Source organism: Oncorhynchus kisutch, unplaced genomic scaffold (genome assembly GCF_002021735.2).
Source record: "Oncorhynchus kisutch isolate 150728-3 unplaced genomic scaffold, Okis_V2 scaffold634, whole genome shotgun sequence".
NCBI lineage: Eukaryota > Metazoa > Chordata > Actinopteri > Salmoniformes > Salmonidae > Oncorhynchus > Oncorhynchus kisutch.
In genome coordinates this window covers 463,260-477,142 of record NW_022262579.1, presented here as the reverse complement: position 1 = coordinate 477,142, position 13,883 = coordinate 463,260, and the positions used below count along the sequence as shown (strand labels likewise).

The window sequence follows — 13,883 nt, the reverse complement described above, 5'->3', positions numbered from 1 at the left end:
GTCTGCCATCTGCCCGGTACAGTTTGAAACCAGGGATTCATCTGTGAAGAGAACACTTCTCCGGAGTGCCAGTGGCCATCGAATGTGATCATTTTCCCACTGAAGTCGATTACGACGCCAAACTGCAGTTAGGTCAAGACCCTGGTGAGGACAACGAGCATGCAGATGAGCTTGTGAGGCCGGTTGGATGTACTGCCAATGTAACGGATGTGAAACGGCTAGCTTAGTTAGCGGTGCGCGCTAAATAGCGTTTCAATCAGTGACGTCACTTGTTCTGAGACCTTGAAGTAGTGGTCCCCCTTTGCTCTGCAAGGGCCGCGGCTTTTGTGGAGTGAGTGATGGGTAACGATGCTTCGTGGGTGACTGTTGTTGATGTGTGCAGAGGGACCCTGGTTCGCGCCCGGGTATGGGCGAGGGGACGGTCTAAAGTTATACTGTTACACCAAATTATCTAAAACAACACTGGAGGCGGCTTATGGTAGAGAAATTAACATTCAATTATCTGGCAACAGCTCTGGTGGACATTCCTGCAGTCAGTATGCAATTGTACTCTCCCTCAAAACTTTAGACATCTGTGGTATTGTGCCGTGTGACAAAACTGGGTTATCGTGGCAACGTAGAAATCTTCACGAACAGGGATGTAAACAAATGTGTGCACAACATTTGAGAGAAATCAGCTTTTTTTGTGCATTTTGGAAAATGCCTAGGATCTTTTATTTCAACTAGGACGAACACTTTACATGTTGCGTTTAAAAAGGTAAATGATTGTCGTACGTTCAAGGATGAGGCGCGAGAGAACGTCTGCAGTCCCAGTGTCCTCTCCCAGGGGGACCAGACCTAGGTTTTCCACTGCGGAAGAAATACAGACAAACTGATTACTGAAATATAATACCAAACAGAAACCTACTTTTCATCTAATGACATTAATACAGTAGTAGTTTATGGTATTAATACAGTAGTAGTTTACGACATTAATACAGTAGTAGTTTAGGGTATTAATACAGTAGTAGTTTAGGGTATTAATACAGTAGTAGTTTATGGTATTAATACAGTAGTAGTTAGGTAGTTTAGGGTAATACAGTAGTAGTTTATGACATTAATACAGTAGTAGTTTATGGCATTAATACAGTATTTTATTTTATTATTTTATTTCACCTTTATTTAACCAGGTAGGCTAGTTGAGAACAAGTTCTCATTTACAACTGCGACCTGGCCAAGATAAAGCATAGCAGTGTGAGCAGACAACAAAGAGTTACACATGGAGTAAACAATTAACAAGTCAATAACACAGTAGAAACCAAAGGGGGAGTCTATATACAATGTGTGCAAAAGGCATGAGGAGGTAGGCAAATAATTACAATTTTGCAGATTAACACTGGAGTGATGAATGATCAGATGGTCATGTACAGGTAGAGATATTGGTGTGCAAAAGAGCAGAAAAGTAAATAAATAAAAACAGTATGGGGATGAGGTAGGTGAGAAAGGGTGGGCTATTTACCAATAGACTATGTACAGCTGCAGCGATCGGTTAGCCGCTCAGATAGCTGATGTTTGAAGTTGGTGAGGGAGATAAAAGTCTCCAACTTCAGCGATTTTTGCAATTCGTTCCAGTCACAGGCAGCAGTAGTAGTTTATGGTATTAATACAGTAGTAGTTTGTGGTATTAATACAGTAGTAGTTTGTGGTATTAATACAGTAGTAGTTTATGGTATTAATACAGTAGTAGTTTGTGGTATTAATACATTAGTAGTTTATGGTATTAATACAGTAGTAGTTTATGGTATTAATACAGTAGTAGTTTATGGTATTAATACAGTAGTAGTTTATGATATTAATACAGTAGTGGTTTATGATATTAATACATTAGTAGTTTAGGGTATTAATACAGTAGTCGTTTAGGGTATTAATACAGTAGTAGTTTATGGTATTAATACAGTAGTAGTTTATGACATTAATACAGTAGTAGTTTAGGGTATTAATACAGTAGTAGTTTAGGGTATTAATACAGTAGTAGTTTAGGGTATTAATACAGTAGTAGTTTAGGGTATTAATACAGTAGTAGTTTAGGGTATTAATACAGTAGTAGTTTAGGGTATTAACACAGTAGCAGTGTAGGGTATTAATACAGTAGTAGTTTAGGGTATTAATACAGTAGTAGTTTAGGGTATTAATACAGTAGTAGTTTAGGGTATTAATACAGTAGTAGTTTAGGGCATTAATACAGTAGTAGTTTAGGGCATTAATACAGTAGTAGTTTAGGGCATTAATACAGTAGTAGTTTATGACATTAATACAGTAGTAGTTTAGGGCATTAATACAGTAGTAGTTTAGGGCATTAATACAGTAGTAGTTTAGGGTATTAATACAGTAGTAGTTTAGGGTATTAATACAGTAGTAGTTTAGGGTATTAATACAGTAGTAGTTTAGGGCATTAATACAGTAGTAGTTTAGGGCATTAATACAGTAGTAGTTTAGGGTATTAATACAGTAGTAGTTTAGGGTATTAATACAGTAGTAGTTATGGTATTAATACAGTAGTAGTTTAGGGCATTAGATACAGTAGTAGTTTAGGGTATAATACAGTAGTAGTTTAGGGTCATTAATACAGTAGTAGTTTAGGGCATTAATACAGTAGTAGTTTAGGGCATTAATACAGTAGTAGTTTAGGGCATTAATACAGTAGTAGTTTGGGCATTAATACAGTAGTAGTTTAGGGCATTAATTACAGTAGTAGTTTGGGTATTATACAGTAGTAGTTAGGGTATTAATAAAAAGGAGTAGGTTTAGAGGGATTAATACAGTAGTAGTTTAGGGTATTAATACAGTAGTAGTTTAGGGGCATTAATACAGTAGTAGTTTAGGGCATTAAATACAAGTAAGTAGTTTAGGGCATTATACAGTAGTAGTTTAGGGCATTAATACAGTAGTAAGTTAGGGCATTAATACAGTAGTAGTTTAGGGCATTATACAGTAGTAATTTAGGGCATTAATACAGTAGTAGTTTAGGGCATTAATACAGTAGTAGTTTAGGGCATTAATACAGTAGTCGTTTAGGGCATAATACAGTGTGTAGTAATTTTGGCATTAATACAGTATAGTTTAGGGTATTAATACAGTAGTAGGTTTAGGGGAGTAATACGTAGTCCCACCCTTAAACATTCTTATAAAGTGTTTTGGTGCAGTAGCAGATTCAATAGAGTCAAACTTAACGTTTCAGCTAACCAGAACAACCCTGTAGTTCCTTCCCAATTAAATCAGATGTAAAGGACAGGTACATATACGCAGGAGGTGGCACCTGCCACCCTGCCCTCAATCAAAGACAGGGCAGCAAGACGTCAGTAAACTGTCACTTGTGGGGAAGTAATTTCAGCTGACTGATGGCTAGTGTAAAACATGGTTGACACATTTACTGTGACAGCCAGGTGCCTGCCCACCACATACTATATATCGTACCATCTCATATAAAGGCCCACTCTTGTGGTATTTACAACTTGATTTTTTTTTTATTACCACTCAGTTGCCAGTTTATAGGTACCCCATCCCGTTCACAAAAAAAAATGGCTCTCTCCTATAGACAGTGAGTCGCGTGGTCGTGGCTTGGCTATATGAAGGCAGGCAGACATTCAAAAAGACAAACATTAAGACCTGATAGCTAGTAAAACACACCCGAAACTCGACAAACATCAGCAACCAGAGTGGATAAACACAAACAAAAATGACACGCAAACATCAACAACGGATCGACCCACTGAGAGAGCAACTCATACTTTGATTTTCAGTTACTGTTCGATTGAACGTTAGAGTGGGAAAAACAAGTTGCCTAAAAGTCTTTGAGCGTGTAATGGTCGTTGGTGACAGATGCGCCGGTTCCGGTATCTCAGAAACGGTCGCCCTCCTGGGCATTTCACGCACTGCCGTGACTACGGGTTTAACAACAACGGTGCAACAAACAAACAAACAAACAACATCCAGTCAGCGGCAGCCCTGTGGGTGAAAACAGCTCAAAACAGAGTTTCGGGAAGAGAATGGCCAGAACGTTGCATGCTAACAGGTGGGCCTCAAACAGGCGAATAACGGCGCAGTTCAACAGAACGGCATCTCGGAACCTGCAACTCTCTGCCCTAGTCACAGATGAGCTATTGCAGCAGATGACTTGGGCTGTTGACCTTATTACTGCCACACTGGTAGTCATGAGTCATGACCGCAGTAAATTTCCACGTGACCCGTTGATGGACACGCTTTAGTAGTACCCAACCTGCTAACAGACCATCAAGGTCCTAACGGCCTGGAACTCAGGGCTCTACTGTCCCTCCATCAAGGTCCTAAAGGCCTGGAGCTCAGGGCTCTACTGTCCCTCCATCAAGGTCCTAATGGCCTGGAACTCAGGGCTCTACTGTCCCTCCATCAGGTCCTAATGGCCTGGAACTCAGGGCTCTACTGTCCCTCCATCAGGTCCTAATGGCCTGGAACTCAGGGCTCTACTGTTCCTCCATCAGGTCCTAATGGCCTGGAACTCAGGGCTCTACTGTCCCTCCATCAAGGTCCTAAAGGCCTGGAGCTCAGGGCTCTACTGTCCCTCCATCAAGGTCCTAATGGCCTGGAACTCAGGGCTCTACTGTCCCTCCATCAGGTCCTAATGGCCTGGAACTCAGGGCTCTACTGTCCCTCCATCAGGTCCTAATGGCCTGGAACTCAGGGCTCTACTGTTCCTCCATCAGGTCCTAATGGCCTGGAACTCAGGGCTCTACTGTTCGTCCATCAGGTCCTAATGGCCTGGAACTCAGGGCTCTCCTGTCCCTCTAACCACACTGACTTCAATGCTAATGGATTTTTAAAATCATTTAGCATATTAGTAAAGACAAGATTCAATTGAGAACAGTATGATCACTTGAGAGAGCAGCTGTACAGCCTGATGCAAGGAACAGAGCGCAAGGTTTTTTTTCTACTTCCTCAAATCATCAACAGCCTATAGTGACATCATAAAGCCCATACAGGTTTAGATTTCTGGGACATTCTAAAGGTTTATAATCATTCACAACTAAATCTACCATAAAGGTCCTTTTTTTCAAATGATACATTTTTCCTCCTCAATATAGCCACGTCATACGCCCCCCACTCGCTCCATAATGGGAAAAATATCCTTTCTATTTTATTCGGCGAAGTTAAATTATATTCTTCTTTACTATCACATCTTGTCAGCTAAATGAACATGCCTACAGCCTGTGACATGGAGCATCGTCAGATAACTAACTAAAGAGTTGGCCGACTCTTCTGAAATACATGTTCTTCATATCATAATGTTTCGTTAGACCTGACAGATATAAATAATGGATTTGTTGTGATGGTGTTATATTAAATATATGTATTAGATTTGTTTAAATGTTGAAGGTCTAAAGGCACGTATCAGTGTCTTGAATGACGGAGGCCTGGATATGAAGAAATGTGTTTATGTTAATTAACGGTCAATTACCGGGAGACCGGCAGTCTTTCGCATGACAATAACAGGCCCGGCACAGCCCTACAGATGATCACACCGGGATCCACATCTATCAGCTAGAAACAAGAAGAAGTGGCTCCAGTGGGCGCGCCATCACCAACACTGGACCAATGAGGAGTGGAGTCATGATTTGGTGTAAGCAGCATGAGTCCATGGCCCCCATCCTGCCTGGTGTCAACGGTACAGGCTGGTGGCGGGGGTGTACTGGTGTGGGGAATGTTTTCCTGGCACACATTACGTCCCTTTATACCAATTGAGCAACGGTTTCCATTCCCCAGAGAATTCAGCCTGTTCTGGAGGCAAAGGGGTGTCCTACCCAGTACTAGATGGGTGTACCTAATAAACTGGCCACTGAGTTTACAGTATATATATATCCCATATGACCAGATCCTCTCAGTGAAACAAAAGAGAGACAATCACTTTAGAGACACGAAGGTGTTGTAAAACTACAAAGAACTCCATGCTGAATAGAAGTGTTTAATGCCTGTAAGTTTACACAATGTTTCGTGATCAATTCCTCACCTAGCGCTGCAGTAGCCTTCCCAACAACATAGATGGACTTGGCATTCCATTTGTCTTTTATGTCCATGTTCCACTCTATAAATAGAAACAGAAATTAAAACGAGTAGCTTTACATTCACTAACGCGTGTTGACTTTGTCCGTCTGAAAACACACGAGACTAAGGCACAAGAGGCCTATCCTTTCCTAACAATGACATTACAGGACATAGTTTAAAACCTCACACGACATCTTACTCACGTTCCGTTCTTTCATCATCTTCAAGACACATTTTGACTGCCTCCACCGCCCTCGGGCTGGTAAAAATCAGCCCGCCATGTCGTTCTGGCTGGAACAGCTGTAGTAGTAGAGACAACAGCTGTAGTAGTAGAGACAACAGCTGTAGTAGTAGTAGAGACAACAGCTGTAGTAGTAGAGACAACAGCTGTAGTAGTAGTAGAGACAACAGCTGTAGTAGTAGAGACAACAGCTGTAGTAGTAGTAGAGACAACAGCTGTAGTAGTAGTAGAGACAACAGCTGTAGTAGTAGTAGAGACAACAGCTGTAGTAGTAGAGACAACAGCTGTAGTAGTAGTAGAGACAACAGCTGTAGTAGTAGAGACAACAGCTGTAGTAGTAGTAGAGACAACAGCTGTAGTAGTAGAGACAACAGCTGTAGTAGTAGAGACAACAGCTGTAGTAGTAGAGACAACAGCTGTAGTAGTAGAGACAACAGCTGTAGTAGTAGAGACAACAGCTGTAGTAGTAGTAGAGACAACAGCTGTAGTAGTAGAGACAACAGCTGTAGTAGTAGAGACAACAGCTGTAGTAGTAGTAGAGACAACAGCTGTAGTAGTAGTAGAGACAACAGCTGTAGTAGTAGTAGAGACAACAGCTGTAGTAGTAGAGACAACAGCTGTAGTAGTAGTAGAGACAACAGCTGTAGTAGTAGAGACAACAGCTGTAGTAGTAGTAGAGACAACAGCTGTAGTAGTAGTAGAGACAACAGCTGTAGTAGTAGTAGAGACAACAGCTGTAGTAGTAGAGACAACAGCTGTAGTAGTAGTAGAGACAACAGCTGTAGTAGTAGAGACAACAGCTGTAGTAGTAGTAGAGACAACAGCTGTAGTAGTAGTAGAGACAACAGCTGTAGTAGTAGTAGAGACAACAGCTGTAGTAGTAGAGACAACAGCTGTAGTAGTAGAGACAACAGCTGTAGTAGTAGAGACAACAGCTGTAGTAGTAGAGACAACAGCTGTAGTAGTAGTAGAGACAACAGCTGTAGTAGTAGTAGAGACAACAGCTGTAGTAGTAGTAGAGACAACAGCTGTAGTAGTAGAGACAACAGCTGTAGTAGTAGAGACAACAGCTGTAGTAGTAGAGACAACAGCTGTATAACGACTACTAAACAGAAACCAAACAGTTCAACGTTCAGTAACACTTTAAACCCGTAATAACCATGTCATAACATGTCATAACAGCTGACATAACATGGTCATAACATGTCATAACAGCTGACATAACATGGTCATAACATGTCATAACAGCTGACATAACATGGTCATAACATGTCATAACAGCTGACATAACATGGTCATAATATGTCATAACAGCTGACATAACATGGTCATAATATGTCATAACAGCTGACATAACATGGTCATAATATGTCATAACAGCTGACATAACATGGTCATAATATGTCATAACAGCTGACATAACATGGTCATAATATGTCATAACAGCTGACATAACATGGTCATAACACTGTCATGACCCTTATATATATATATATTGTTGTTAAATATATTGCGGTATTTTATGGCTGGTTATGACATAAGAGTGTCAACACCCACATTTATTCAAATGTGTTTTTCCCTGACAAGAAGTTTCCTTTCGTTTTGAAAGTGTGCTTCTTTGTTGTTGTAATAATTAATTCTTTACAGTCGTGTTTCCCCCCCCATCATATTTAAAATAACTTGTAGGACATAAACTATATGACACTGTCACGAGGCGTTATGACCATCCTGTGTCACTTTACTTGGACTAAGATAATACACTATATGACACTGTCCTACTAGCCAGTAAAGCCAAGCCTATCACGTACACGCTCTTACGTCAATCAGTCAAAAAGGTGTCTTGTCCTACTCCTGAAATCTGCTACTGCATTCATCCCAGTCATCAACAATAGAGCATTATGGGTAGGCGCATGTCTGACATGAATTTTGCGTGCATTTATAAAGATAATTTAATATAGTCAATTTCAGAAACTATTATATAACATAAACATTCTGTTGACCAGTAGGCTATGGTGGAATTAAATGTTCTACCTTGTGTGGTAGGTTTGGTCAGTGGCCTAACCAGCCATAAAGTCACTAACCTTGGTAGGTTTAGTCAGTGTCCTAACCAGCCATAAAGTAACTAACCTTGGTAGGTTTAGTCAGTGTCCTAACCAGCCATAAAGTAACTAACCTTGGTAGGTTTAGTCAGTGTCCTAACCAGCCATAAAGTAACTAACCTTGGTAGGTTTAGTCAGTGTCCTAACCAGCCATAAAGTACCTAACCTTGGTAGGTTTAGTCAGTGTCCTAACCAGCCATAAAGTAACTAACCATGGTAGGTTTAGTCAGTGTCCTAACCAGCCATAAAGTAACTAACCTTGGTAGGTTTAGTCAGTGTCATAACCAACCATAAAGTACCTAACCTTGGTAGGTTTAGTCAGTGTCCTAACCAGCCATAAAGTAACTAACCTTGGTAGGTTTAGTCAGTGTCCTAACCAGCCATAAAGTACCTAACCTTGGTAGGTTTAGTCAGTGTCCTAACCAGACATAAAGTACCTAACCTTGGTAGGTTTAGTCAGTGTCCTAACCAGCCATAAAGTAACTAACCTTGGTAGGTTTAGTCAGTGTCCTAACCAGCCATAAAGTAACTAACCTTGGTAGGTTTAGTCAGTGTCCTAACCAGCCATAAAGTACCTAACCTTGGTAGGTTTAGTCAGTGTCCTAACCAGCCATAAAGTAACTAACCTTGGTAGGTTTAGTCAGTGTCATAACCAGCCATAAAGTAACTAACCTTGGTAGGTTTAGTCAGTGTCCTAACCAGCCATAAAGTAACTAACCTTGGTAGGTTTAGTCAGTGTCCTAACCAGCCATAAAGTAACTAACCTTGGTAGGTTTAGTCAGTGTCCTAACCAGCCATATAGTAACTAACCTTGGTAGGTTTAGTCAGTGTCCTAACCAGCCATATAGTAACTAACCTTGGTAGGTTTAGTCAGTGTCCTAACCAGCCATATAGTAACTAACCTTGGTAGGTTTAGTCAGTGTCCTAACCAGCCATATAGTAACTAACCTTGGTAGGTTTAGTCAGTGTCCTAACCAGCCATAAAGTAACTAACCTTGGTAGGTTTAGTCAGTGTCCTAACCAGCCATATAGTAACTAACCTTGGTAGGTTTAGTCAGTGTCCTAACCAGACATAAAGTAACTAACCATGGTAGGTTTAGTCAGTGTCCTAACCAGCCATAAAGTAACTAACCTTGGTAGGTTTAGTCAGTGTCCTAACCAGCCATATAGTAACTAACCTTGGTAGGTTTAGTCAGTGTCCTAACCAGCCATATAGTAACTAACCTTGGTAGGTTTAGTCAGTGTCCTAACCAGCCATAAAGTACCTAACCTTGGTAGGTTTAGTCAGTGTCCTAACCAGCCATAAAGTACCTAACCTTGGTAGGTTTAGTCAGTGTCCTAACCAGCCATAAAGTAACTAACCTTGGTAGGTTTAGTCAGTGTCCTAACCAGCCATAAAGTAACTAACCTTGGTAGGTTTAGTCAGTGTCCTAACCAGCCATAAAGTAACTAACCTTGGTAGGTTTAGTCAGTGTCCTAACCAGCCATAAAGTACCTAACCTTGGTAGGTTTAGTGTCCTAACCAGCCATAAAGTAACTAACCTTGGTAGGTTTAGTCAGTGTCCTAACCAGCCATAAAGTAACTAACCTTGGTAGGTTTAGTCAGTGTCCTAACCAGCCATAAAGTAACTAACCTTGGTAGGTTTAGTCAGTGTCCTAACCAGCCATATAGTAACTAACCTTGGTAGGTTTAGTCAGTGTCCTAACCAGCCATAAAGTAACTAACCATGGTAGGTTTAGTCAGTGTCCTAACCAGCCATAAAGTAATGCAACTGGTCTAAAAATATATGTGTCTTGAAGTGTTATAACCATATTATGACAGGTTAAGACAAGTCAGCTATTATTATTATGACATATTTTGACGCTTATGACGCTCGGTGTCCCAGTAAAATGTTACCAAACTTTAGATCTTAAAATCAACACTTTGATGTATGTAAATGGTATTCACCTTGTCTGACAAAGTGTTCAAGGAAACAAATGTAAAAGACAACACAGGAATTAAGGTTGCTTTGTGTCCACGCGATGCCAGCTCCTGTAAGTACAAAAGTTGAGAGTTCTGTAAATAAAATAAAATAAAATTCATTGTTACACAGTCACCCATTATACACTGAGGTCATAATGCCAGAGAAGCCGGTGTTTCGAGGATATATTGTGACGGGTGTTTGTTATTGGCACATTGTTTACAATATATCCACCAAAACACCGACTTCGAGGGCACTATCACTTTTATACAATGGGTTATCAACACATTCAAATAATGATTCACATATTTTCATTAAAAATATATATTTTGATGAATTCATTCATGATATTTCATCCTTCCACAAGATATAGTCCCGATACAAATCTAGGGTTGCTACCCAAGCTGGTTGGTCGGTCGTTCGTTCTATCGGTTTGGTTGCTAGAGACCCGACCCAGTCGTTCAGTCTTTTTGTTCTGTATCTATGGACCCGACCCAGTCGTTCTGTATCTATGGCCCCGACCCAGTCATTCAGTCTTTTTGTTCTGTATCTATGGACCCGACCCAGTCATTCAGTCTTTTCGTTCTGTATCTATGGACCCGACCCAGTCGTTCTGTATCTATGGACCCGACCCAGTCGTTCAGTCTTTTTGTTCTGTATCTATGGACGAGACCCAGTCGTTCAGTCTTTTTGTTCTGTATCTATGGACCCGACCCAGTCATTCAGTCTTTTCGTTCTGTATCTATGGACCCGACCCAGTCGTTCAGTCTTTTTGTTCTGTATCTATGGACGAGACCCAGTCGTTCAGTCTTTTTGTTCTGTATCTATGGACGAGACCCAGTCGTTCAGTCTTTTTGTTCTGTATCTATGGACCCGACCCAGTCATTCAGTCTTTTCGTTCTGTATCTATGGACCCGACCCAGTCGTTCAGTCTTTTTGTTCTGTATCTATGGACCCGACCCAGTCGTTCAGTCTTTTTGTTCTGTATCTATGGACCCGACCCAGTCGTTCAGTCTTTTTGTTCTGTATCTATGGACCCGACCCAGTCGTTCAGTCTTTTTGTTCTGTATCTATGGACGAGACCCAGTCGTTCTGTATCTATGGACCCGACCCAGTCGTTCTGTATCTATGGACCCGACCCAGTCGTTCTGTATCTATGGACCCGACCCAGTCGTTCTGTATCTATGGACCCGACCCAGTCGTTCTGTATCTATGGCCCCGACCCAGTCGTTCTGTATCTATGGCCCCGACCCAGTCGTTCTGTATCTATGGCCCCGACCCAGTCGTTCTGTATCTATGGACCCGACCCAGTCGTTCTGTATCTATGGACCCGACCCAGTCGTTCAGTCTTTTTGTTCTGTATCTATGGACCCGACCCAGTCGTTCTGTATCTATGGACCCGACCCAGTCGTTCTGTATCTATGGACCCGACCCAGTCGTTCTGTATCTATGGACCCGACCCAGTCGTTCTGTATCTATGGACCCGACCCAGTCGTTCTGTATCTATGGACCCGACCCAGTCGTTCTGTATCTATGGACCCGACCCAGTCGTTCTGTATCTATGGACCCGACCCAGTCGTTCTGTATCTATGGACCCGACCCAGTCGTTCTGTATCTATGGACCCGACCCAGTCGTTCTGTATCTATGGACCCGACCCAGTCGTTCTGTATCTATGGACCCGACCCAGTCGTTCTGTATCTATGGACCCGACCCAGTCGTTCTGTATCTATGGACCCGACCCAGTCGTTCTGTATCTATGGACCCGACCCAGTCGTTCTGTATCTATGGACCCGACCCAGTCGTTCTGTATCTATGGACCCGACCCAGTCGTTCTGTATCTATGGACCCGACCCAGTCGTTCAGTCTTTTTGTTCTGTATCTGTTCTGTTGGTTCTAAATGTTCCGTTGCCAGACTGGTTGGCAACGTTCTATTCCTTCACTTGCTAGCGAGCCGACTACGGCTAATTTACAGTCACGTCAAAAAGCGCAAACAGAATAACAGCAAAGTAGCTGTATTTGCGTTTGTTTAAGCTGTTTTCTAGTGACATTTATTTGGACACATCCATAACAATGAGCTAATGATCCACGATTTCACCTGGAGTAGAACATGTGCTCTCTCATCAGGACACAGTTGTTCAGAGGAGCTAGCCAACAACACAGCTAACAAACTCACTTCAAACTGAAGCGGGAAAGACTGCAAACTAGCTGCATTTCCTTTCGTTTTGCCTGTTCGTACAGTATGTATCCATAAAAATGATGCCAACTGATGCATGATTTAGACTGGCTGAGAAACGCTGCCTGTCTGTCTCGTCCCGTCTCGTTCATTACTATGGGACAGCTGGAGATCTAATTTAAATATTGAAATAATGTTGCAAATGTCAGAGAGACATTTGAAAATGAAATGTTAGTCTAAAATAAATGTGAGATAATGTCTAGATGCTTTTTATAGCGGAGATCAATTTTATAAATTGCCTGGCTGGGCTGATGAGACGGTGGATTGCGCAATCAGTTGGAACAGAGTAAATAGGCATTTTAACGTCATAGATTTAGCAGGTGGTAACTTATGGAACAGACATCGGCTGGACTGCGGTTTTAACCAATCAGCATTCAGGATTAGAACCACCCGTCCTATAATGGATTATAATAGGTGTAGAGTATAATAGAATAGGATTGAATAGAACAGAATAGAATGCACATGCAAGCTGCAAATATCAATACAACATATGTTTCTCTACTGTACCTTGATGTAAGGATCTGGTCCAGAGCCTCCCTCTCTTGGTTCTTTCAGAAGCAACACGTGCATTTCGACAGATGACTCAGAGCCCTGTGCGATAAGACAAGAAGGGATACAACTTAATGTTACCGTCTGTCAATGATGGACATCGTTAACACATTAAAAAAATCCACTCAATGCAGATTTACACTATTTAGTAAGATTATAAACTGAATGACTGACCCGGTGCAGTAGCTTCAGAACAGAAGGTTGACGGGGGGTGTAACCCGTAGAGGGCTAACGTTACACCCAGCGCCTGTCATATGTCGCCTACTGATAACAATGCTGTTGAGCCATGAATCAACTGTTTTCATAGCTCGGACCATTTATCAATTAGAGGCATGGGGTGTTATTCAGTCAGCTGTAGAGCTCGGGTCTCTCATGCACCAGTGTACTGTACGTTTTATGTACTTGCAATGTTGTTATGTTATGCAATACAATTCAAACTCTGAAGTCGTTGGCGCAACCATCGTAGGCGCAACCATAAAACAATACGTATCATGCTTAACTATTGAGCTAACTAGTTTTCGTTTTCAAGTCAACAGAAAATTAACAGAAACCGTAGAAAAATCAACAACAATTGGATGTACACAAACACTGTACCTGAAGCTCTTCCTCCAGCTGGCTTCATGGCTACTACCAAAACGAGAAAATAGGGGACATAAAAATAGTCATGTTTTGTTAGGATAATACTTGAGCAATAACAATTAATTTTATCACTACAGTTACAATTATATAAAGTAATCGATTGTTT

At 41.4% G+C, this 13,883-nt stretch overlaps 1 protein-coding gene across 6 annotated transcripts; it reads right to left on the bottom strand.

Moving 5' to 3' along the window:
- Positions 1-678: 678 nt before the first annotated feature.
- Positions 679-13,861, bottom strand: LOC116360849 (uroporphyrinogen-III synthase-like). 6 transcript variants are annotated; one of them, XM_031815793.1, is made up of 6 exons: positions 13,733-13,861; positions 13,097-13,180; positions 10,343-10,450; positions 6,258-6,375; positions 6,020-6,094; positions 679-849 (listed from the first exon to the last, which is right to left on the bottom strand). In XM_031815793.1, exons 2-6 carry the CDS (start codon positions 13,157-13,159, stop codon positions 737-739), a joined length of 477 nt encoding a protein of 158 aa, XP_031671653.1. In that variant the 5' UTR covers positions 13,160-13,180; positions 13,733-13,861; the 3' UTR covers positions 679-736. The 6 variants fall into 6 exon arrangements, with proteins under 6 accessions (XP_031671653.1, XP_031671656.1, XP_031671652.1 ...); XM_031815796.1 differs by having other exon boundaries at positions 10,343-10,426; positions 13,733-13,857; XM_031815792.1 differs by lacking the exon at positions 13,733-13,861 and adding an exon at positions 13,313-13,694.
- Between the last annotated feature and the right edge of the window lie 22 nt (positions 13,862-13,883).